Source organism: Branchiostoma lanceolatum, chromosome 19, assembly GCF_035083965.1.
Source record: "Branchiostoma lanceolatum isolate klBraLanc5 chromosome 19, klBraLanc5.hap2, whole genome shotgun sequence".
Taxonomy (NCBI): Eukaryota; Metazoa; Chordata; class Leptocardii; order Amphioxiformes; family Branchiostomatidae; genus Branchiostoma; species Branchiostoma lanceolatum.
The window spans coordinates 4,165,018-4,189,429 of record NC_089740.1 but is presented as its reverse complement, the minus strand read 5'-3'; the positions used below and the strand labels follow the sequence as shown (position 1 = coordinate 4,189,429).

General features: G+C 39.7%; 1 protein-coding gene across 1 annotated transcript; it reads left to right on the top strand.

The window, feature by feature from the left end:
* Positions 1 to 73: 73 nt before the first annotated feature.
* LOC136425336 (AP-4 complex subunit epsilon-1-like) lies at positions 74 to 23,304 on the top strand. The gene is made up of 21 exons (XM_066414187.1): positions 74 to 309; positions 1,078 to 1,149; positions 1,740 to 1,863; positions 3,134 to 3,207; positions 3,774 to 3,895; positions 4,828 to 4,987; positions 5,775 to 5,941; positions 6,703 to 6,899; positions 7,879 to 7,988; positions 9,034 to 9,173; positions 9,862 to 10,087; positions 10,638 to 10,802; positions 11,493 to 11,633; positions 12,228 to 12,345; positions 13,390 to 13,561; positions 13,981 to 14,155; positions 14,768 to 14,893; positions 16,575 to 17,342; positions 17,898 to 18,100; positions 18,693 to 18,847; positions 19,867 to 23,304. The coding sequence occupies exons 1-21, from the start codon at positions 178 to 180 to the stop codon at positions 20,031 to 20,033; spliced, it is 3,714 nt and encodes a 1,237-aa protein (XP_066270284.1). The 5' UTR covers positions 74 to 177; the 3' UTR covers positions 20,034 to 23,304.
* The last annotated feature ends 1,108 nt before the right edge of the window (positions 23,305 to 24,412 follow it).

The following is a 24,412-nucleotide window of genomic DNA, read 5'->3' as shown; positions in this document are numbered from 1 at the left end:
TTTCAAAGAAAAATTCAAATGTTTAAGAAAGTTGAATATTTCACCCCTATTTTTCTACAGTGGGATGATCGGAATGCCTACGTCATATCCAATATGGCTTCCAGCGGTTGACGAAAAAAAATAACAGTGACATATCTGATATGTTCGGGCTGTGTTTCTGTTCTCCTGCGGCTGGACATGACAGAAGTGATGGAGCGGACCCTTGCCTCCCTGCCTATGTTCGTCAAGGGGGAGCTGGGCGGGTCGTTCGGCGCGTCGCGGGGGTTTCAGAGTCTTATCAAGGCGATCGGCGAATCCCAGTCCAAACATGTAAGACCCCCCTCCCCCTTTCTGATTGTATTTTTATATAGAGAAAAAAGATACTTGTAGATTTTCAGCACATAGCATAGCGGAACCTAGCACCTTAAAACCTAGATCTAGCTAAATAATAGACATTAAACAAAGACAACAGCACTAAGTTATTGATTCATGTTCAACATCATATCTAAACATAATTTCTTTCATTGTAATTTGTATGTTCCGCTTGTACTTTACAAGTACAATCTTATGACCTGCTAAATTGAATATTTTGTAGATATAGTTGATTTTGTATAGTATAATGTTGATGTTGTTTTTAGTGTGTGGGAGGGCAAGTTGTGAAGGTGTGCATTCACCTGTTTTGCCCTCCCGTTTACGTTGTGATGAATTCAAATAGATAAATAAACAGATACAATTTTGCATGTATGAAGCATAAAATGCATGTTGTAACTACTTGTTTTGGCCTCAGGAATCATATCATATTTAAAAATGAAGTCCCTTAAGGTGATAAGTTATATAGGAAATTATAGGAAATATAGAAAAAGTTATTTCTAGCAATGGTTGTGTTTTTCACACCTTTCAATTGGGCTATTGTTTATCCAGACATCCAGACAATTGTAGTCATTTAGTATATTTAGAAATGTGTATTCTGCTGTAAAAAGGATTGAAACTTTGTTTCCCAATAGCTACAGTTTGTGGAACAGATCTTTGTAAGTTCATTTATACATCTACAAAAAACTGAGTGTACAAATGTAATGATAGCAATTTTTGTGTTCTTAGGAAGAGGAGCGTATCATGAAAAAGGAGGTGAACTACCTACAACAGAAGCTCACACAACCAGACATCTCCAAGGTAAGTATCAACAGCTAAAATCTTCACAGGTAAACTGGGTCTTGTTATAACATCTAGAAACTTTATCTGAATGCTTCTAGTTCTACATTTGTAGATTGCCAATTTTGTACCTGGACAATTAAGGGAAACATCCTCAACATAAAAGGTAATAAAAGAATAAGAAAGCAACAAAAGAAATCCAGAACATTTGATGAGAAAATAGAAAATTTTTCCTTCTGAGCTATGTAATTTTATAGAAACAGCAGAAGTTTGAAAACGTTTATTTTCCATTCTTCAGGACCATTCTTGGTCTGTCCCCATTAAAGGTGTCACACCCTTTTTTTTCATGATCATTCTTGGTCTGTCCCTAGATATAATGTCACACCCTTTTCATGATCATTCTTGGTCTGTCCCTAGATATAATGTCACACCCTTTTCATGATCATTCTTGGTCTTTCCCTATAGATATAATGTCACACCCTTTTCATGATCATTTTACTATGTCTGTCCCTATACAAATGATGTCACACCCTTCCATGAATATTCTTGGTTTGTCCCTTTAACAACAGTGTCGCACCCCTTTCACGACATTCCTGTACTGTCCCCTACAGAAACAGATGAAGGAGTTGCTGGTGCGACTGGTGTACTGTAACATGCTGGGGCATGACATCACTTTCGGCTACATCCACGCGCTCAAACTGGCACAGCAGGGGGGACTGGTGGAGAAAAGAGTAGGTCTGTCAATCTTCATCTGTACTATCATAGATAGACTAATCCTAACTGTCAATCAAAATTAGCACTTTAGGCTTTAGCCAATAAGAGAGTGACTGCAAATTGTGACTGGACTGTGAGCATGGTAGAGAAGAGAGTAGGTCTGTCAATCTTCATCTGTATTATCAACGATAGACTAATCCTAACTGTCAATCAAAATTAGCACTTTAGGCTTTAGCCAATAAGAGAGTGACTGCAAATTGTGACTGGACTGTGAGCATGGTAGAGAAGAGAGTAGGTCTGTCAATCTTCATCTGTATTATCAACGATAGACTAATCCTAACTGTCAATCAAAATAAGCACTTTAGGCTTTAGCCAATAAGAGAGTGACTGCAAATTGTGACTGGACTGTGAGCATGGTAGAGAAGAGAGTAGGTCTGTCAATCTTCATCTGTATTATCATAGATAGACTAATCCTAACTGTCAATCAAAATAAGCAATTTAGGCTTTAGCCAATAAGAGAGTGACAGTGCAAATTGTGACTGGACTGTGAGCATGGTAGAGAAGAGAGTAGGTCTGACCATCTTCATCTGTGTTATCGTAGATAGACTAATCCCAACTGTCAATCAAAATTAGCACTTAAGGCTTTAGCCAATAAGTGAGTAGCTATACATTTTTTGTAGATTGTGACTGCACTGTGAGCATGGTGGAGAACAACTGATGCTAACCGTCAATCAAAATGAGCACTTTATAATTAGTCTTTTGGCTTTCTCTCAATAAGAGAGTAGCTGTTGCTGCTGTGAGCATGGTTGAGAAAAAAGAGTAGGCCTGTTAAAATTCATGTGTACTATCAGACTAATCCTAATTGTCAATCAAAATTAGCACTTTAGGCTTTAGCCAATAAGAGAATGGAAAAGTCCATCTTCATCTGAATTTTCTATTGACTGATGCTGACTGTCAATCAAAATTATCAGTTTAAGTTAACCGATAAGAAAGTTGCTGGAAACTATGACTGTAGCTAGTTAATAGGCTAGTGCTGACTGTCAGTCAAGTCAACTGTAAGCCAATAAAACCGTAGCTGCTAACAGTGACAAGCTAATCAATAGACTGATGCTGACTATCAATGAAAATTAGCAGTTAACCAAAAATATAGCGTTAACCATATCTTGAAATAAATAAGAAAAGAACACAATGTTTACTTGCTATTTTGTGCATTACTAATACTAGTAGTGTATCTTTCATACATTTGTGTTGTCTTACTGCTGATTCATCGCCTTTGACCTTTATTTCCCAGGGTACCTTGCAGTGTCGCTGTTCCTCCATGAAGACCATGAGTTGATCATGCTACTCATCAACACAATACAGAAGGTCCTAACTGAGCAGTTATTATTTTTCTATCAAGCAAACAGAAATTTTCAATTTATTTATTTAACCAGAGTACATCTAAGATCTACAGATCTGCTTTTCAGATAACCCCAGGGCACAAACATCAGGAAATACAATCAGGGAAAGAAAAACACATTATATACAAATAACGTTACATGTACAGACGTATAGAACCGTGATCACGGTATTTCGACCTAGTCCTATCAGTTCTCAGTTCCAGTCCTGTTACAGTCTAATTCTAAACGCTGACGTAGTTGCAATGTGCCGTTGGTCCGCTGAGAGTTTGTTCCACAGTAGTGGCCCTTGATACTGCAGGCTCCCCTTGAAGGTTTCCTCATTTGCCTTAGAGGTGTCCAGCATGTGAGGGTCGTAGATATAGAGCTGCTTCGTGGCAGTGCGTGCCCGAACTCTGAGCACTGGGGGTGATAGCCATTTTAATATTTTTGTCATGTAGGCTGTTGCATTATGGCAAACTGCCTTCTGTTGCCCTATGCACCAATTGGTGAGGGAAGGACTCTAACTAAAATATGTTTTATGGCACCTTTTAGGATTTAAAGAGTACCAACATCCTGCATGTGTGTATGGGGCTGACAGCAGTGTGTGCCCTCATCAGCACTGAGATGATCCCAGCATTGCTGCCAATGGTGGAGGACAAGCTGCAGCACCCAAAGTAAGAGCTAGGGGGCACTACTGCACAGTGTACTTTACTCTCTCTTTGATGCAACATGCAAAATAAATAGTTGGTGGTGTTTCTGTATAGAGTGTAAATGTTCAGGGTGATTTTATGTTCTCTGCCAATGGTGGATGACAAGCTGCAGCAGCCAAAGTAAGAGCTAGGGGGCACTACTGCACTGTATACTTTACTCTCTCTTTGATGCAAGGTACACAAAATAAATAGTTGGTGGTGTTGCTGTATATAGAGTGTACATGTTCAGGGTGATTTTATGTTCACTGCCAATGGTGGAGGACAAGCTGCAGCACCCAAAGTAAGAGCTAGGGGGCGCTACTGCACAGTGTACTTTACTCTCTCTTTGATGCAACACTCAAAATGAACACTGGGTGGTGTTACTGTGAATAACTTGAAATGTTCAGGGTGATTAATGTTCACTGCCAATGGTGGAGGACAAGCTGCAGCGCCCAAAGTAAGAGCTAGGGGGCACTACTGCACTGTGTACTTTACTGTCTCCTTGATGCAACACTCAAAATGAACACTTGGCAGCGGAACTCTGAATAGTGAAATGTTCAGGGTGATTTTATGTTCACTGTTTTTGCGGTGACCACAAAGTCGTCCCAGTGCATCTGAACATATGTTCTTCTTGCTTTTCTTTCAATTTGTCAAAGAAAAAATATTGATTCCTTAAAACACCTTTCCCAATTGTAACCTGTTGCAAAATCAAGTTCTCATGAAGTTAGATGAATTTGCAGTTTTTCATTGTAGAGTTACTAAAAAGTACACTTAAGATAGTGTGGTTTTGGTGGAATATTGTATTTCATAATGTCATATGCACATTTTCAAAACCACGGCGAACTGCTCTATTTTCTTCTTACCACGAAATTAAATCCCAGCAAACTTACATTTTTACATTATTTTGTTTTTCACAGGGAAGTGGTACGTAAAAAAGCTATCATGGCCCTACACAGGTTCTACCTGAAGGCCCCTAACATGGTCCAACACATCCACGAAAAGTTCCGCAAGGTTCTATGTGACCGCGACCCAGGGGTCATGGGGGCATCGCTCAACATATTCTACGACCTTATAAAGGTATGCTACAGTTTACAAACTTTAAGATAATAGTAATAACTTTATTGCACAACAATTGTACAAGGTACAAAGTATGGCATCCACTGGTACATAGATGAAGTTCTATTAGGGTAATCAATCTATCTAATACAAGATGGTGTAGTATATAGTATGGGATGACAATAGGATTTTGCAATCATTGGAGGAGTTTCTAACGTCTATAATCTGGCTAGTCAAGAGATTATGTATTAAGATTTTGCATTTTTGCAATGCAAAAGCAGTAAATCCTCACAAGGCATAACACCAAATGTGTACAAGATGCATAAAAGTCCACACTGTTAATATAAGGTTTGATCCACTCACATTGGGAAGGACCCATCTCTTGTTGATAAGTGTGGTGGGTTCTTTACTGTGCCAGAGGTGTGGCTCTCCTCCAACACAGGACCTTTGGCCCAATGTCTCATTTCGGTAGGGGTGGGACGGACCAATCAGAACCAGGCTCTGAGAGTTCCCCAATGGGCTCTATGGATTGAGAATTACCTGGTAGCCTTGCATGTCAATCAATTTACATACTGTCCCAGTGTCTGGTATGAGGAAAAAACAACAGTCGCAGTGTGTGGGGAACACAATAAAAAAAGTCATGTACATGTGTATGTAATTACCAGGGAAACGGTGTCCTCTGGGTGTCCCCTACAAAATTTACAGGCATCTTATTTCTTTGTTTTATTGGTGTAAGGCGTCCAGAAGACTGTCAGACGCCTTGCTAGCTAATAGCCTGGTTGTAACTATTGTGTTTTCCCACATCTAGGAGGATGCAGAGAAGCACAGGGACCTGACCAACACCTTTGCTTGCATCATGAAGCAGGTGATTGGTGGAAAGCTGACCAATGACTTCACTTATCACAGTGTTCCCGCGCCATGGATCCAGGTGCAGCTGCTAAGGATCATGGGAATGCTGGGAGCTGGGCATAAAAAGTGAGAGAGATTTTTTGTGAAGTTGTTTCCTCTATGAAATTTATTTTGAGCATTTAGATTTTGTTTGCAATCTCAGCCAGGTAGTACCAACTTGAAGTTAACATTTAGTGATTTAAGTTTGTAATTGCATCTTAGTAATGAATTGTATAAGATTAAAAGATAGTGTGGCCGCCGGTTCGTTTATTTGGCTCTAAATTCCTCAAGTTTGACTCTTTGAAGCTGAGTTTTTACTGTAATGCAGACTGTCATATAAGTCTGCTGGGTACCCTAAAACTAAAAGATTGCCACATCAAAAATTTTGAATTTAAAGAAATCTACTAAATGCAGCTTCAGCAATCTCCAACGTACATGTATGCTCACTTCGGATATCCAAGTGTTCAAGACATTCTTGAAAAGGCCTTATTATTATCTTGAACTCATTTGATGTGGCAGTTTTACGTTAGGGTACCTGGTGAAATTATGACAGTTGTCGTTATGGTTTTTACTAACTTAAAGGCTCATCTAATCCATTGTCTTCTCTTCTGTCCATCCAATTCTGTTCACTGCTGTAAATCTTCAAACTTTTGCATTTATTTTCATGGTTTTCAGGGTGAGCTCTGCGAATTCATGACATCGTGAATATGTCTCCCTTCGTGTAGCTACAAATTCTTTTAAATGCAAATTTGAAACAAAATGGAAACCTCCTTTTTTCCTCCTACCACAAAATCTAACCACAAATGAAAATAAATGTATTGACAGTATTACCATTTACGTCCTCACAGGAACAGTGAACAGATATACGCAGTCCTGGACGAAACTCTGGACAAATCCGAGATCAACCACAACATCGGATACGCCGTACTGTACGAGTGCGTGCGTACCGTCACCGCCATCCACCCTAACCCTGCCCTGCTGGAGAAGGCTGCGGAGAGGATCGGGAGATTCCTCCGCTCTAACAACAACAACCTCAGATACCTGGGTCAGTTTTTTTTCTTTATTTCACATGAAATACGTAACATATATAGTCACGTACATAAAACATACAACACGGTGTATTCCGTATAGCCCGAGGCGATGCCCGAGGCCTGACCGCAGGTCATATTGTCCGATGGCCGAAGGGTGATGCAACCTGTGGGATGGCCGGGCCCAAGGGTGATGTGGAATATACCGTGTTGCATTTTATTATCTCCATGAAAAATGGAGAATATAATATTAGTTTTGGGTGTGTCTGTGTGTGTGTTTTTCCGGATTACTGTAAGCAGCATAACTCAAGAACCTCTTGATGGATTACGATGATATTTGGTATGTGGGCGGTTTTGGGCCCCCTGGTATGTGACCTTGGTACTGCAGCAGAACTTGTTTATTTATGTCATACCATCCTGAAAAAACACACATTTCAATGCGAAGTGAGCCAGAAGTTGAGAGAATTTTGTGTCCTCAAACATTAGAATAATTGTAACAACATCGATTTAAATGTCCGAATCCGATACATTTGTATTTGAATTTTTGAGAGGGGCGCAACCGGCACACTCGAAATGCATTCTAAATATTCTATGGAAGCCGTGTGATAAAAGTAAATTTAGGACATAATGTATTTAACAACTTACAGAAGAATTCATGTATATGGCATTGTTACTTCTTTTGATGTGACCATTTTATCCTATTATAATATGTATGTATTGTGCAGCAAGGTTAGCCCCTTACAATAGCTACTGCTAGTCGGGCAACCTTGGCTGTTGTACCATGTATGCAGCCAAACGAATAGATAAATAAGTACTTCTTTTCCTTTTGAACTGAAGCATTCTTATAAGTTATATGTTATTTTTCTTCATAAATTGATATTTTACATCATCGCAGCATGACTAGTGGGTATTTCTCTCTACTGCCGGGAATTATTAAGAGGTTATACGACCATACACTTTAGGCTCCTCACTGACTGGTGTTATACTTCCATGTAGGTATCACAGCCTTGACCTCCATGTTGCCCGTGTTACCGGGCGTCGCTGGTGAACACCAGATGGTGGTGATCGAGTGTCTAGATGACCCGGATGAAACCCTGCAGAGGAAGGTACTGTATAATCACTGCTGTTTCATTCAACTTCTATCCAAACAACCTTTCCTTTTCCATTTCTTTTCTTTTTTTTTTACATAAAAATGTCACAGAAGTCAGCAGTGTCAGAAGAGTGTTTCTTGTTTTGTCCTTCGAATAGCAAAACTCTGTGTACACAACCAAGTGTTTTATGCAACAGACATTTCAGTGACCGTCGGTCACGTTCCTCAGGGCAATTCTTACCAGACTGGTACATTGCACTGCAGCTATAGGTGTCGCTGCTTATAGATGCGGTCCCAGACATAAAGTATTTATGTATACATACTAGATAAGTTAATGCAGTCTTGATGACTAATACTTTATGTTTAGGGCTGCATCCATAAGCAGCAAGACGTCACACCTAATAGCTGCAGTGCAATGTGAACCAGTCAGAACTGCCCTGAAGAAGGTGACAGATGGTCAACGAAATGTCGGTTCGATAAAACACTTGTTGTGTACAAAGAGTTTTGTGATTCAGTGACTTACCAACTTGAAGAAAATTTTCACGGATGCAACTGCCCTTTCTTTCAACTTCCATCTACAATACGTTGATGAAAGTTTGACATCCAGGTAATAACATAAAATCCTGTGGTGGATTGATTGAAAAACAATTACTCACTCAAAGCAACTGGATAAAATTATGAAACGATCAGACGATTCAGACAGCATCCGCTGTCTTCCGTCAGTGTAAAAGGAAAGAACGGAAGAACCAGGACAATTTGATCCAGTAATGTAGCTTGAGTAATTGTTTTGGCATTTCAATCTACAATCTTTCCTAGTTCATGTCTAAAGAGTGTTTCTTGTTTTGCCCCCCTCCCCCCCATACACTGTCACTTGTTTTTCCTGACACTGAGACAGCATGTAAATTGGGAAGTTTGCTGTTCCCACTGGTTCCCATCCCAATTTTTGGATGCCCTGTCTATAAATCCTAGCTAAAAGCCTGTTTATGAATAAGATAAAATGCCACAGAGAGGTCAGAAGTGTCTAAACTGTGTTTCTTGTTTTGCCCCCCTCCCCACCGCAGACGTTAGATTTCCTGTACAGGATGACCGGTCCGACCAACGTGATGGTGATCTGTGACCGTCTCCTCTCCCACCTCAGCACCACGGCCGACACCTACCTCAAGTCTGACCTGGTCACGAAGATCACACAACTGGCAGAGAGATATCCTTCTAGAGAAACAATCGCTCTTGATAAGTCGTATGATGTCCCTGTAGCTCAATAGTTGAATCTGAACCACACATTCAAGCTGGTTTTGCTCACAAACTGCCTGATATGTTGTCACGCACGTCCATCCATTACCGCGTTCTAACCACACTCCTCAGAGTGTCACGGAGCCCAGCATCTGGCTTAATGTAATCACTTCCGCGGGGGGCCCAGTGCCAACACACATGCCGTCAAACGTTTCCAGATACTGGTATTGCTATACAATCCTGGTTGGCTATTTCCCTTCCTTACTTGTTTAAAAATACAGAGAAAAATGGCTGTATTTATCTGTTGTAAATCAGTCAGATTGTAATCAAACACTTGTTTGTACACGTGAACCGAACCCAGACAAACTCCATCATGGGTTCGGTAAGTTTGTCAGAATGCATTCTAAACAAACGTGCTCAAGACATACTATATTAGACAGTTTGTGAGCAACACCCCCCCCCCCCTATGAAGAAACCAGTTTTGTGTGGCCTAAGGCTTGCATATTTGGTCCCTATCTCTCTGAAATGCCCAGAAAAGAAAGTTTTGGTCTCAAGGGTCCAAAATTGAATTTTCTAGCCTATTTTATGAAATGTTAAAGTTTCTTTTTATGTAAAGTAAGATGTATGTTGAGTTGAGTTTCACTCCTTAACAATCACACGTTTGCCCCCAGTAACGAATGGTTTATCACCACCATGAACCGAGTGTTTGAGCTGGGCTCTGACCTTGTGCCGAATGACGTGGCCCAGAATCTGCCGCTACTTTTAGCCGAGGGAACAGACGACGAATCTGAGGATGCAGAACTGAGGCTACATGCAGTGCAGTCATACCTAGGCCTTGTGGAACGACCTCACCTTCCGGATATCTTGGTACAAGTGTCTTGCTGGGTCAGTAACCATCCTTTTGATGGTGTTGCAATTTTCTATAATTATGGTGTAAACTAGTCATTGTACTAGCTACTTTATGAAATGTGCTTTATTTTTTGTTACATAATGTATACAGCAAGGCAAACACTTGTGTCAACCAATGGTTTTCTTCAATCATTTTGGTACTCTTTCTTTCTGAATGTTCTCACCACATAGCAACACCCAAAGATTTCTTCACGGTTTCAAGTTGAATAGGGCTGAAGCAACATCTCTTCTCCCTAAGTCAGAAACATCATTTCCGAAAACCTTGCCTCGCTGAGAGTGAGGACTGTTTTATTTACATATAAGGTATAGAAAGTAATCAATAGACATGATATTGCATGATTGTACAGCTATTGGTGCATAACACTGAGCAACATGTGCCAAATGTGGAACTATATTTTGTCTCTGAAGCATAAAGACTACCCTTACAATGCTGAGTTGCATGTATGTAATATATGCATGTATCCATGATTATTTTCTCAAGTCATTGAATACTTCTTAATAAGTTGTCCTGCTCTTTTCCTTCCAGACATTGGGTGAATATTCTTACCTCCTGACTGATGTGGAACCTCAGAATGTCTTGTTGAGACTCCTCCCTCTGTTAGAGCGAGACTACCCCTCCACAGAGACCACGGGGTGGGTCTTCACTGCAGTCTGTAAGCTCTGTGCACAGATGGGCAGAGTGCCGGAAGAGGTGTGTTTGTTTGTTTGTTTGTTTGTTGTTGATAGAGTTGAATACAAATGTAGTCGAATCTGTTAGGAGGCTAATGAAAATGTTCAATAGTCCTCAAGGTATCCCAGAATCCTCCGTTTTTCGGTGTTTCTCAATATTTAGATGTCCCAGAATCCTCAATTTTAGGGTGTTTCTAAATTATTTTGAAATTCTTGGTATCCCAAGAAACCTTAATAAGTTATTGTATCATAACTAGGAGCAGAATGCAATAAAACTAATTTCTACCTTAACTATAATGTCTTATTGTACTATGTATATAATTATATATATATATATAATTGACAACAGTACTGTACTACAGAATTGTTTCAAACACAAAGTTTTGCACCCGCACACATCCTGTCAAACATTTCCAGACATCGCTATACAATGTCAGTGACTTAATTTCGCCTCCTCACTTGCATAAAATTACTGAGGAAAGCAGCTTGTTTTGTACTTATTTGTCGTAAACAGTCAAATTGTACTCGAACATCTGCTTTTTCTGGGTTCGGAGAATGTCCTTCGAACATGTTCCACTTTCTATGGACGTGCAAGGTTACATACTACTAGACCATTTGTGACCAAAATCCCCCCTATGAGTATGACAAAATCAGTTTGCGTGGCTCAAATTCGTGTCTTCGGACTGATAAAGTGTTTGAATGTATTTCGCAGGTTGTGTTAGTGTGTGAGCAGAACGTGAGCTGTCTGGACGTGGACCTGAGACAGCGAGCGGCAGAACTGTTGGAACTACAGACCGACGTACCGCTCATGCAGACTGTTCTACCGGTAGACGCCAGCTGTGAAGATCTACAGGTACTCGCTTTTCCTAGAACTATCGTAGAGTGGAGCTCATTGCCATTAAGTACAGTTACATTAGGAGAACTCTCACTAGATCGCTTTCAACAATGGTAATATACATGTACTAAGTAGATGTGCAAAGTTAGGTGTGACATTAAGTTGTTCAGTCATAATTTTTTTCTTATAACCAGGTGCAGCAGCGAAATGTGCCTGAAAGCTTGAATGTGTGTTATGCCGAAGGGTGGTTCTACTGGCTACACAGATACTGATACAAGAACAGTTTTATTTTTGGCTGCACCTCTGGAGCAGTGTCTTTTGTGTAGTACTGCAATCCAATAAAAGATGTTGCAAAAATTACAGAGACAAACATTGACACAATTATTGTAAAGTTCCATTATTCTCTTAGTCTATCTATTTTTGGCAACTTTCTATCAACAGCATTGGCCTACATGTAGAAAAACAGAGAGAGACAGAAAGACTCTCTTGATTAATCATCTTTTTCTTTTTTACAGATCAACCGAAAATAGACTTTGTGTCAACAGCCTCGGCCTAGAAAGAAGAAACATTAAAAAAATGCATGACTGTATCATTCTCTTTTCTCTTTCTCAGATCGACCCATCGCTGTCCTTTCTGGATGAGTTTGTGTCTGAAGCGTTGGCCCAGGGAGCTGCACCGTACAAACCCAGACAACAGAGACAGTCGGAAACACTGGCCATGGAGGACAAAGGTGTGTCATATGAGGAGCTAACAGAATCTTTTTAAAGCAAGGATAAAGTGAAAGAATTACATTGCACGCACAATATTGATAAAAGTGTTGGGCAGGTAAAAGAAAAGGCAATACCACCTGTTCTCTTACCCCATTCACATGTGTGTGGAGAATTTTAATAAACAGAAGATGATTTTTTAGGGAAGGTCTGTTACTGTACAGTTACTAAGTTTCCTTGCATGAGTTTTGTGATATGTCACTGTTGTGAGTTTTTGAAATTATTTCATGGCCACTTATGTTGAGCATGTATTTATGAATTCTGATTCTTGAAAATACTACCGGGGTAGGTGCTTTTATTTTGTTAGCATTATATGATACATTCTTTTTTCATCTCTTTAGAATGAAAAAGGACATATCTTATAGTATCTAGAATTTATTTTTGAAGCTGGATAGAATAATGTGACTGTGTAGTTACACAGTAGAATAGAAAAAAACAGATTTTAGAGAATAGGACACTTCACGCCACCAACAACTTTCATGGTGTACAATCCATTTGGAACCAACTTTTGAGTACTACAAACCTACATGCCACACCTTGTACATGCTATAGGCTAATCATATTAAACATTACCACACATGGTTTTCATGGTTTTCGACCAGATGGCAGTTGCTGAGTGACCATACAGAGACCAAAATTGGATTTGTGTGACCAGCAACTCAGTTACTCAAGTAATTGGATTATGATATTGGAAACGGTCAGACGTTTCAAGTAGCATCCACTACTTTTCGTCAGTGACTCTGAGCAAGATTGATCAAGTAGCAGGTTTGAACCACAAACCAATGATTTCATAATTGGAATATGAATTGTGATGAAAGGTATGATTGAAAATACACCAAAACACCCCAAACGTAACTAAATTCCTACGTTCTCCGTGAAATTTCTTGAGGGATCTGTCAAATCTCTGGAAGCTCAGCAGTTGCATCCTCTAAGTAGAAAGGGGTGTTAACTTAATGAGCTCAGTAGCATCACTCGCTCACTCATGTATTTTTTTATTTCACCCCCAGCCCAAGCTGCCTTGTTCTCCGGTCTGAACTTCAAGCCATACGACACCCCCCTGGTCCCCCCCTCCCTCACAGCATCCTCCACACCCCCCTCCTCACAGAGTAAGGGGGTATCGGAGCCATCAGGGTCCCTCAGCTCAGGGGGGTCGGGGGCAAGTTCTGAGAAACTTGATGGGTAGGTATCATTATCAATAGTCCTTCCTTGTAAACTTTAGAATATACAATATGAAATACAACACTGACAGTGTATTCCGTATCACCCGAGGTACCAGACCGACCATGGTCAGATCACCTCAAGGCTGAAAGCCAGAGGGCGATCTGACCCATGGGAGGGCTGGGACCGAGGGTGATGCAAAATAGTCCGTGTTGTATTTTATTTACTGTTTGTCATATTCATCTGAGAAAACACACATTTTGATGCAAAATGCCCCGGAAGTTAAGAAAATTTGGTGTCTTCAAACAAAAAATTGTTACAGCATCAATGCCAACGTTTGAATCTGGTTTTCAAATTTTTGGCAGCGGCGCATGTAAAGTGTGTTTGAAATGTAAGTTTTTAAACATTCTTATATTTCTATTTTATTATGAATGTTACAGTTTGGGACTTAAGACACGTGGAGTTCGGAAGATCTGGAGCAAAGACGGCTGCACCAAGGTCAAGAAAATGGCTGCTTCAACTCTGGAGGTTACACAGGAGAGGCAAGAAGAGACCAGAGAAGTAGTACTGGAAGGGCTTGACAAGTCAAGTTATTCAGGCAGTGCGCATGTGGAGGTAAAGTGGTTGATAGCTTTGTGGAATTACTGTAGATTTATCAAAATCGTGATGGGAAGTATATTTTAGTAATCAATGTTTCAATTCCATCTTTAGAATCCATATGCCTCATTTTTGGAAATTTCAGTTAAAAATTATGTACTCATGAGTCTTTCACATTGGCTGGCTCCTTAGTTGTCAACTACAAGTAATTCCTAGGTTGAAAATATTATTTCACTCACAGTCTTCCTTAACAAAATAATTATAGCATTTCTGCTCTTTAGTTGGACTGAAAAGAAAAATCTCAAGTCTTTGCTTCACATTTTTAGATCACTATTTGTATTATAGCTTCAATGTCAAGGTTATATGTAACTTTAGAAGACTTTTTAAGAATGTTGTGTCTTGTCTTGTAAATACTACTAACAGTAACATGGCCACATCTTGGATGGAGACGAGCGACCGGCGGCAGATCGGGGATGCGCACTTTATTCAGGTTTTTCTGTCAATCATCTCAGCTGACGTGATTGGGTTTGCGGTGAAGCCCAAATCGGGGGTGCGCACTTTATTAGAAGAAATACGGTGGTTGTTTTATATGGTCTATGATCTAATATGATATTTATAATTTGTCTCCAGCCCAGCCCAGTAGTGGCCTCTCCAGCACAGCACGGCGATGACCTACCTGACCTTCAGGAGGACAGGAGGAAACAGCAGCTGGCCAGTGCACTGTTCAGTGGACTACAGCAGGGAGGAACAGCACAGGTGAACAGTCACTAATATTGAACTTATGATAAAAATAAGTTTTTAATAAAAACTATTAATAGTATCTGCATTTTTAGAAATAAATTTCTGAGAAAAAATAGGAGTTGATATGAAATAGCATCTTGTGTTCAAATCCATTAAATCAAATGTAAACAAATTAAGTGAAGGATATGAATTATCATTTCAATATATTAAAAAGAAGAAAAAGTATTTCAAGTGGCACTGAGCCCTCGATGCCTTCATGTCAACATAAGGCCACACCAACTTGATTTTATGGATGACATCCTCTGGAGACCCCAAAACTAATGCGCGCGGGCGAAAAAAAGAAAAATCCTGCAAAAAAAAAATGCTGCTAAACCACAGGGCTACTAGTACAAAGCTGGTATTGCGAATTGAACCACAGAACACAGTTTATTTGTAGGAGATACATGTACTTACTCTCCAAGCAGAGGAGTGGGTCCGGCAGGTTTTTGGCGTGTTTTTAGGCGTTTTTGTCGGGCTTTCTACTTTGTCATGGTATTTTCGTCTCTATAAATAGAGACAAAAATACCATGACAAAGTAGAAAGCCCGACAAAAACGCCTAAAAACACGCCAAAAACCTGCCGGATAGAGACGAAAATACCATGACAAAGTAGAAAGCCCGACAAAAACGCCTAAAAACACGCCCAAAACCTGCCGGACCCACTCCTCTGCTTGGAGAGTACATGTAGGTTGTCTTGTTCATCATAGCAGACTATTAGAAGGTATTTGGCTCCAAGGACTGTGGATGATATATGACTATGATGAGAATACTCATATACACCCATAAGGGCAGTTTCAACATACATGGCATTGAACTCCATATCAAGCATTCCATGGTTTACGCTCACAAATCCCTCTGCCAATCCCTCAATTCCTTTCCCATGTCTCTCATTGTTGCAAAAGTCGGCAAGTTCCGGAGTTCTGTGTAGCCTTGGAGGAGGTGATTTTTTTTTTTTTTTACAACAGGCGAAAATCAATGCGCGCGCGGATGTCATCCATAAGATTAAGTTGGTGTGGCCTAATTAGATATGTTGTCTATTTTTTAAAGAGTGCCATTGCTACAAAAAGGGTAATTTAAGGTAGTCCCATAGTTTCATTTAGCAATGGCTATGTGCAGAAGTACATAAACAAAACTAAGGGTACAAAGCTTAGATGTAGCTATAACTAGAAACCAGTTGGATTCAAGCCGCCAAACATTTTGTCAATAATTATTGTACAACAGCAGGCATTGTTTATGATGTTCACATATGTTTCATGTATAGTCAGACAAAACTGTACAAGTGACCAGCTGTACAAAATGTACATAAAGACTACCTCGCCAATGTGACCACTTTTTGGTGGTCTCTTAGCTTTACCACTAGCTACTTGAAAAGCATCCTGCTTCTGAATCACCTCAATTGAGGATGACTGCTTTGCCTACCTTAGCTAATTTTGTCCCATTGACATATCAAGCATTAAGAATCCTGTTTATAGTGACCATCTGTCCACATTTCTTTCTTCTCTTATATACAGCCAAGCCCAATTTTATTTAGGAACTGTATTATCGGCAAAGTGCATATCATAATTTATCAGTTCCATGAGTGATCTTCCCTCGCAAATTTGAATCTACATTGTTTTAGAGTTAAAATATGACCCTCTTTCTTAATTTTTTTCCTTCAGGCGCCCAGAGGACGAGGGATCCTTAAGACATCCAGAAGAGGGAAGACAAGAGGGCCAGCCGTGGGGAACCTTCTTGAAGGCATCGACACCTTAGAAATCAGTGCACAAGATTCTCTCAACCCTACAAGTAACAGAACAGACATTCTCACCAGCGCTGAGACACAAGACAACATCTTAGACTTAGAGGATGTCTTACAACTCGACCCTATCAGCACTGGAGTCTTAAAAACGTCTTCCACTTCAGACAAAACTGATAACACAAGACATATGGAAAGCAGCTTGGAAGACGACTTGAAAACTGTAGAGAAATACTCCAAAGATATTACAGACTCTAGACAATCTGATATGCTAGAAAAGACTTTAAACCCAGAGAGGAACATTGAAGAGCTTTCAAACAATAGAACTAAACAAAGTACTGAAGAATTACAGGAAAGCTTACAGTCAGAAGACTTAGTTTTAGGTTTAGACAGACCGCAAGTTTTACCCACATCTACATCCACAGACTCCATACTAGATAGAGAGAACAGTACAGATAGAATGAAATTCGACAGTGGAACAGAGATCGCTACTACGCTACCGGAAGAGCTGATGAAACTCCCGCATTCTGTGGAACACGTGGAATTGTGCGGGGACGAAATCGTTCGACTGTCTCTGTGTAAGGTTTGGAAGCCGGAGGAGTTTGTTGTCGTGATTTTCCTGACCAACCACAGTGGTAACAGGGTTGTCACTGATGTCTGTGTGAAGTTGGAGCCCTCATCCAATTTTCAGGTGAGTTTACTGTAGATTTTGATATTTTTGGTGGTGTTTTTAAATTTGCCAGTTTTGCTGGTGACCTATTGCTGCTAGCTCTTTGTTCTTTTCCCCTTTGTGTTGCTACTATTGTTTTAAAATGATGGTGCAAACCCTTTATTTTCGGCTTGATGAGAAATCTAAGTGCTGCAAACTTAAATGAATGTATAAGTTATAAGTATATTTTACTTTGCAAGGAGATAGAGCCAATTGACATTAAGCTGGCTTTGAGTGAATTGGAATCAAAATAATATAAAATAACAAAAAGGTTTTTCATAGAGATACAAATATGTTTGATAGAGTAAAATATTTTTTGGTTTTATTGACTTGAAAGAATTTATGAATATTGATACTCATAGATTTGGAGTTTTTGGTCTTCAGTGATACTAGTATACAAGGAAAGCTGATGCTAGCTGTATATTGAAAAGAGTGTTTCATAGAAAGATAAAAAGATGGGTGAATTAGAGTGAGATATGTTTTGGTTTCATTTAATGGAAAGAGTTTGATACTCATCGATTTTGATTTTGTCTTCAGTGTTACATAGGTGGAAAAGAAGCTAGCTGCATTGTGGAGGATAAGATAGCACCGTGTTCGTGCTCAGTACATTCGGCTCACCTGTCCTGTAAGGCACCTGCCCTGAGTATGCACCTGGGTGGGGAACTGTCGTACAAGGACCACACCCTCACCAACAGACGCCTCTTCTTCACCTGTCCTGTGCACCTGTCAGATGTGGTCAGGTAAGACTTCACCTATACTCTACACCTGTTTCTATTTAACACTTCTGGTGAAAGCTTAGTGGGGGGAGACAGTTTTAGGAACAGCCACCTAGATGGCTATGTATTGCTGTTGCATTTTCCCCCCTGTGGAACTCCTCTCTATGAATTTTGGGAAAAACGAAAAATATTATTATTAATAGTTTTCAAGGAAGAATGTACAATTTTTTAAGATTGCGTTGTAGTGTCAGACTCTGTTATTCTTCTTTGGGGGTGTTAGACTGATTAATTGCAACAGTCATTGATTTAACCATATATACCCGAGGAAGAAGTAAAGGCTCTTACTTGGCTTGAAATTCTTAACTATACTATCCAATGTTCAAGGATTGGTTATGTGTTCAAGTGTGCCTAAGTGTTAGTATTTGATATGTGTCTCCACTGTAACATGTGCCTTGAACACATGATACTTAATACCTACATGTACTGCTTAGAAGAAGCAATTTTGAGTTTGCGGAAAAGCGGTCACTGCAAAAAACGCAAACATAAAACTACTGCAAAAATGTCTACATTTACAGACTGAAAATAGGTATTGTACTATCCTGATCCTGCTCTACAGATCTCTGGAGTTAACCACGGAACAGTACGGGGAGAAATGGCCGCTCACCTCACACGACAAGCGTCTCAAACTGGAGACCACCGAGGTCACAAAGGTAGCAGTTGTCATGGAGACGTTACAAGGCAGACTTGGAATCCATCATGTTGATACTATAGGTAAGATTATTTTGATCTACCTTAACTGTTGATTTTACAATAAGAGTGTGCAATTTTTTACCCCAAAAGTTGAGCTGTGTACATAATTATTGACTTTCGGTGCACCAGTGCACCTAGATACATGTATTTGTATGGGGTTTTGTACGTTAGGTTCTATTGTACAATTAGTATACAACATATTCTTGACATATCATGTCAGAGACAATAAAAAACTGTTGCAATATTATTACTTGTTTGAAATTTGAAGCTAAGCTGTAGAATTTGAGTTCATGCAACAATTTTTTTGAAGCTCGAAACTGTGTTGGCACTGTGCATACTGACATTGACTTGCTGATCAAGTATTTCACGCTACTTTCAGATATCGCGTGCTACTCAGAACAAGTCTGTTCTTAATTCTCATTTTCCACTTTTCATGTTGTGCATCCAAATTCTTTCTTGCACACCTAAATCTTAACTTGGTAAGGTGCATCAGTGCACTAGTACTTATTCTCAAAAATGAATTTAGAGCCCTGGCACAATGCACAATGAAACATTGGATCAGATCATGCAATTTTGAATAGTAGATAAGGGGTGTTAATGAGTGAGTTTTAGTGCATTACATGGGTGATTGTTACTCTCCAAGCAGAGGAGGGGTTTCGGCTGGTTTTTGACGTGTTTCTAGGCCTTTTTTTTTACCGGGCTTTCTACTTTGTCATTTAGAAAAGTAGAAAGCCCGACAAAAACGCCTAGAAAGCCCGACAAAAATGTCTAGAAACACGTCAAAAACCAGCCGAAACCCCTCCTCTGCTTGGAGAGTAGGTGATTGTATTTTGTAAGGAAAATCTTCTCTTACGATGTTCCATGTGTTTCCTGTGCAACTTAAACTTAGCAGTTAGCTGATAGCTTCTTTCTACTTAAGAATTTGTATGTAAGTTACGTAATACATTTCATAGAATATGATGCAAAGAGATAGTAATGACTCATGTATCCATGTATCCAGCTTTATACATGTATATTTGTTTGTTTGTTTGTTTGTTTAGGTAATGAGGGCATAGCCAGCGGGACCCTCCTACAGCAGGGCCTGTGTCTCCTCCATGTCAAGGTCACAACCAAGGTCAACACTAGCACTGTGGAACTATGGGTAAAATCCAACAGCCAGCTCTTCACTGAATGTGTAGCTAGGGAATGTGCTGCTATCTTCAGATGACTCAAACAGCATTTAACATATTGGCAAAATGTATTGTATAAGGTCATGTTTGCATTATATAAGGATTATATCCCAGCTATAGTAACAGTTTCCAAAAGGTTGTGTCGGAAAAGATATCATATGCAGTGGACAAAATTCTGATGCAACGTTGGCCAAATATCTAACAGATACACTACCAAATCGTTTTTATTTTTCTGTCAGCAAGAATATTATTCTGTATACAAGAATCCCTGTTTTAAGCACAAACAAGAATCCCTGTTTTAAACACAAACAAGAATTTCATCTAAGAATTTTTTTCTTAAGTTAACTTAAACCAAGAAAGTTCAAGAAAACAATTCAAGTAGAATCAAACTTTCAAGAAAAAATAACTTATGGGAAGAATCTGTAAGAATACAAATTTGATGAAACAAAAAACAAATCTTATATTAAGCCAGAGAAAGCACATTTTTCTAGAAATTATTATTGAAAAACAGCATGCTAGACATATTTTCTTAAAATAAATCAAATTCAGAACAAAAAAAGAATAAAATTCTTTGTGTATGAATTGACAAAGGCAAGACTTCCCAGAAGGTTTCTTGAGTTTTCTTGTTTTTCCTTTGTTTACGAAAATCTTTCTTAACATAAGAAAATAAGAAGAACAAGAGTCCGTAGGACACAATTCTCCGTGAAGTATTTATAGTCTGTAAATTTTGGGTGAGGTGTTTGTTCATTTCCTTTGCTAGTGACCTGCTCAGCTGTAAGCAAATGAATCTTGATGTAAGGTGTGGAATCACAGAAAATTTATTCATAGAGCCTGGAACTGAAACAGGATGACACTCAGGCTAACTTAACATGCCCATGCGGCAACGGAATCGTGGATTGTATGTGGTGCCAGGTGTGAAAAGTAGCCTCCACCAGGCCCTCTTACGGGCGTATGAATCGTACAATTCACCAGAAAAAGGAATGATTAGCCAGTAGAGTCAGTCCACAGTGACGATCATATACGGAGCCTGCAAGTGAAACCCTGGCGTAGTTAGTCTGGTACAGACTATGTGAAAAGTGCATTTTTGATAAGCGGTAAGTAAAAATATTGACCCACACAAATTGCATCTCTGTACAGTCCAAGTAGTGTTTTATAGCAAGTAAAGAAAAGGTGTTTATTTATCTTTTTCTTTCAATACAGTAGGGGTCAACCTGCTGAAAAGTACGTTTTTACAGCATGGCACAGATAGGATCTAAAAATTCCGGGAAAAGTCACAAATTTAGATCTAGATGGCTTCTTTTGAAGATCAACGAATCATTCAGCCTTACAACTAAAATGTTTCAGAAATCTCAAATATGCAGTAAATTCTCTTTCCACAATTTATTGCAGGCATGCCTGATCTATAGCTATCAGCCTATTTGTATTATCGTAACATTTCTCGAAGGTCAAAGGTCACCGGATCTTTCAATCCACCCGGAAGTGACACAGTCTGGCCGCGGCCCGCGCGCACTATTCTGAGAGAGATATCTTGACAATCTTTCATCCCCTGCGTAAACGTTTTATATCGTCACAGCCTCCGTATTGCAAACTACAAGTGTGAGAAGTTTGAAGGTCCAGAGATATCCCCTTTTCACACTGTGCGTAAAAGTGCACCGTCCGTCTCGTGCGCCAAACTAGTATGCGACCTGCGACTGGACACGGCATACTTAATACACAGACTGAAGCTCACTCGGCACATGTTCGCAGCGAAAACTCACAATTCCCGTTGCGGCATTGGTATGTAACTTGGTATATTACTAGCTAGGTTGCGTGTGGTGATGCACGTTGTCTATTTTACAATGTAACAGTGACTATACGATCATAGCAAGTAGGAAATTTTCGTACACCGTATCTGCCTGAAGTATTGCAGTCAAGCGTAACGGGTTATAACATGGTCGCTATACCAAGGCAGTGGCCCTTACCATTAATTATAGGGGTGCAATTTCGATATTGCATTGACGATAAAAGTAGTTACGGCGTAACAAAGACACTGTGCATCACCAGGCCGAACCAGGCAAACGATATGCCAAGTTACACACCAATGCGACAACGGGATCGTGAGTTATAGCTACGAACGCGCAAACAAATGCATTCCCAATACTCCCAGAAGGAGGTATTCCTCCTTCCCGGAGTAATAAGAAAGAACAAGAAAAAAGATATTTGGTAGTGTACCGTGATGATTTCTACTGTAAGTACAAGAACTCCTGTACATGCCTGATAACACAGTGCAACTGAGGTACCAGGTCGGCCAAGGGTTAAACGGATGTTGTTGACAATTGATTTTGCCACTGATTATTGATTGATACAAGCAATTCACCAGCTAGGCTGATCGCTCTGAGCATCGCTCATGCAAGTTATGTTCTGCTAACGTGCTATGGCATTGTATCCTGAAATTTCTGTGTCCAGTATAGATTTGTTAATTGCTACCAATGTGTAACAGTAGCCTGGAATCCATCCTATTCTAGCTATGGTCCGCTCCTTTGCATCAAGGTAGAATAGTCATGAACCTGTTGATAGACGATCATTAATTTCATATTTGTCTGAAATATAAAAGCAAGAGTTCTGATTGGCTCCAAATTGCAAGTTCCTCTGTAACGGCATAGTAACAGGGATTGAAAATCCTTCAGCAATTTTATCAATCTAGATCTTTAATATTCAGTATTCTTTTGGATTATTGAAGGGCAAACTGTTCGAAGCCTGGAGCCACCCCGTGTTAGCTTTGGTCCGCTCCCAAATGGTTGGCATAGTAGAGACAGTTTGGAGCAGACCAATGCTTACAAGGCTGGACTCCAGGCTAAGCCGTTAGTATGAGAATGTGTGCCAGGAGGCTAAATGATCAGAGAAGCAGACTGAAGCTAGAATAGGATGGAATCAAAGCAAACAAATTGGATATCTGAATCCTGGAATGTGCGCTGGTGGGATATTAGGGTTGGTGTTCTTTCGAACCAATGATTCTGTCAAAATGTTGAACACACAAATAAAAGAACCACACCTTTAACGCATTAAAGATATTACACCCTCTCCAAATAAGTATGGATTCTCTTTACTGCAAGCCTAGCTAAGCAATTCTACATACAGATTGTACTTACGAACTCTAGGCTCAGAAATGTAAGACTTGGTAATTCAACATTATAACCACTTAATACGCAATTCCTTGTGAGATGTGAGTCTTTAAAAATTCTGTTATGATAATGATGTGACATTTGGAAGGCCTTGTAAATAGCTACAGTAGTTGACACTTGAATAAAACAGAAACATACATTGACAATATTTTGTTGCAGAGTTATCTTCTGTATTTTTAATGCTACTTAGATATAGAACAATATAGAACCAGCTGTAGGGACCTGGAGAATACTTGACCTAGATAAGAGACCAACAGACGTGACAGGTGCGACCTCAAAGCACATACCTACAATGGAGGAGTAGATATTCCTCATTACTTATGCAAATTCAGTCCCAATTTGCATTATTAGCACTTCAGTTTGTACATCTCTGCCCAACCCACCTGCGTACCAAATAATATGGAAATCTGTCGTTCCTTTCTTCAGTTATTCTCCTTGGAAGATTTTTACAAATACGCCATGGCAGTTCCAGTGACGAATACCAGGGGGCCCAAAATTGACCTTGACCTTTCTCCTCCTAGCTCCTACCCACATACCAAATATCATTACAATCCATCCCCACGTTCTTCAGTTATGCTGTTAAGCGTCCGGTGACACAAACATACACACAGGATAACACACAGCCACGCAAACGCACGCAAAACAATATCCCCATGAAAAGTCTCTTTTGATGGAGATAACAATTTGATTCAGAAAGCTACATAATTGAGGAAGGAAAAGACAAGGAAACGCCATGATAATAGGCGTCGTTGCTTAGATTAGTCTTTCATACTTAAGACAACTTGTGTTATTCGGATGAAGCAAATGATCAATTAATATGATTTATACGCATGCCATCTGCAATATTTCTAATCGTTATTCTTGTTCGGAAGATCGCTTATACTACGCCTTAAAATCGTTTCAGTTAAAAACGCTGTGCCGAGACTAGTAAGCGAACATAGAACGCACTATCTGGGTAATCAGGTAACAATAGCCGCATTACCGCTCATAATCGTGTACTAATACATAGTTACAGAAATCATTCGCCGGGAGACCAGCACTGCTACACACGAAAAAGAAGTTACGATGAATGCTGTTTTCGGGAAATACAAAATATCATACTTAAATATAGTGATGTTCGAAAAATCGGGGGTCAAAATTGAGAAAAAAAAGCATTATTTGCGCCTTATTTTCTGGGACTACTTCGTGTCTACGATAAACCTCGGTGTGAGACTGTTCTGACCTTACGTCACGGAAAGCACTCATTTACCGCCATT

Coding starts and splice junctions, on each gene's coding strand:
- LOC136425336 (XM_066414187.1), top strand. CDS start 178: ATGACAGAAGTGATGGAGCGGACCCTTGCCTCCCTGCCTATGTTCGTC. Junction 3,896..4,827: donor GACAAGCTGCAGCACCCAAA/GTAAGAGCTAGG, acceptor TGTTTTTCACAG/GGAAGTGGTACGTAAAAAAG. Junction 14,156..14,767: donor CAGGCAGTGCGCATGTGGAG/GTAAAGTGGTTG, acceptor ATTTGTCTCCAG/CCCAGCCCAGTAGTGGCCTC.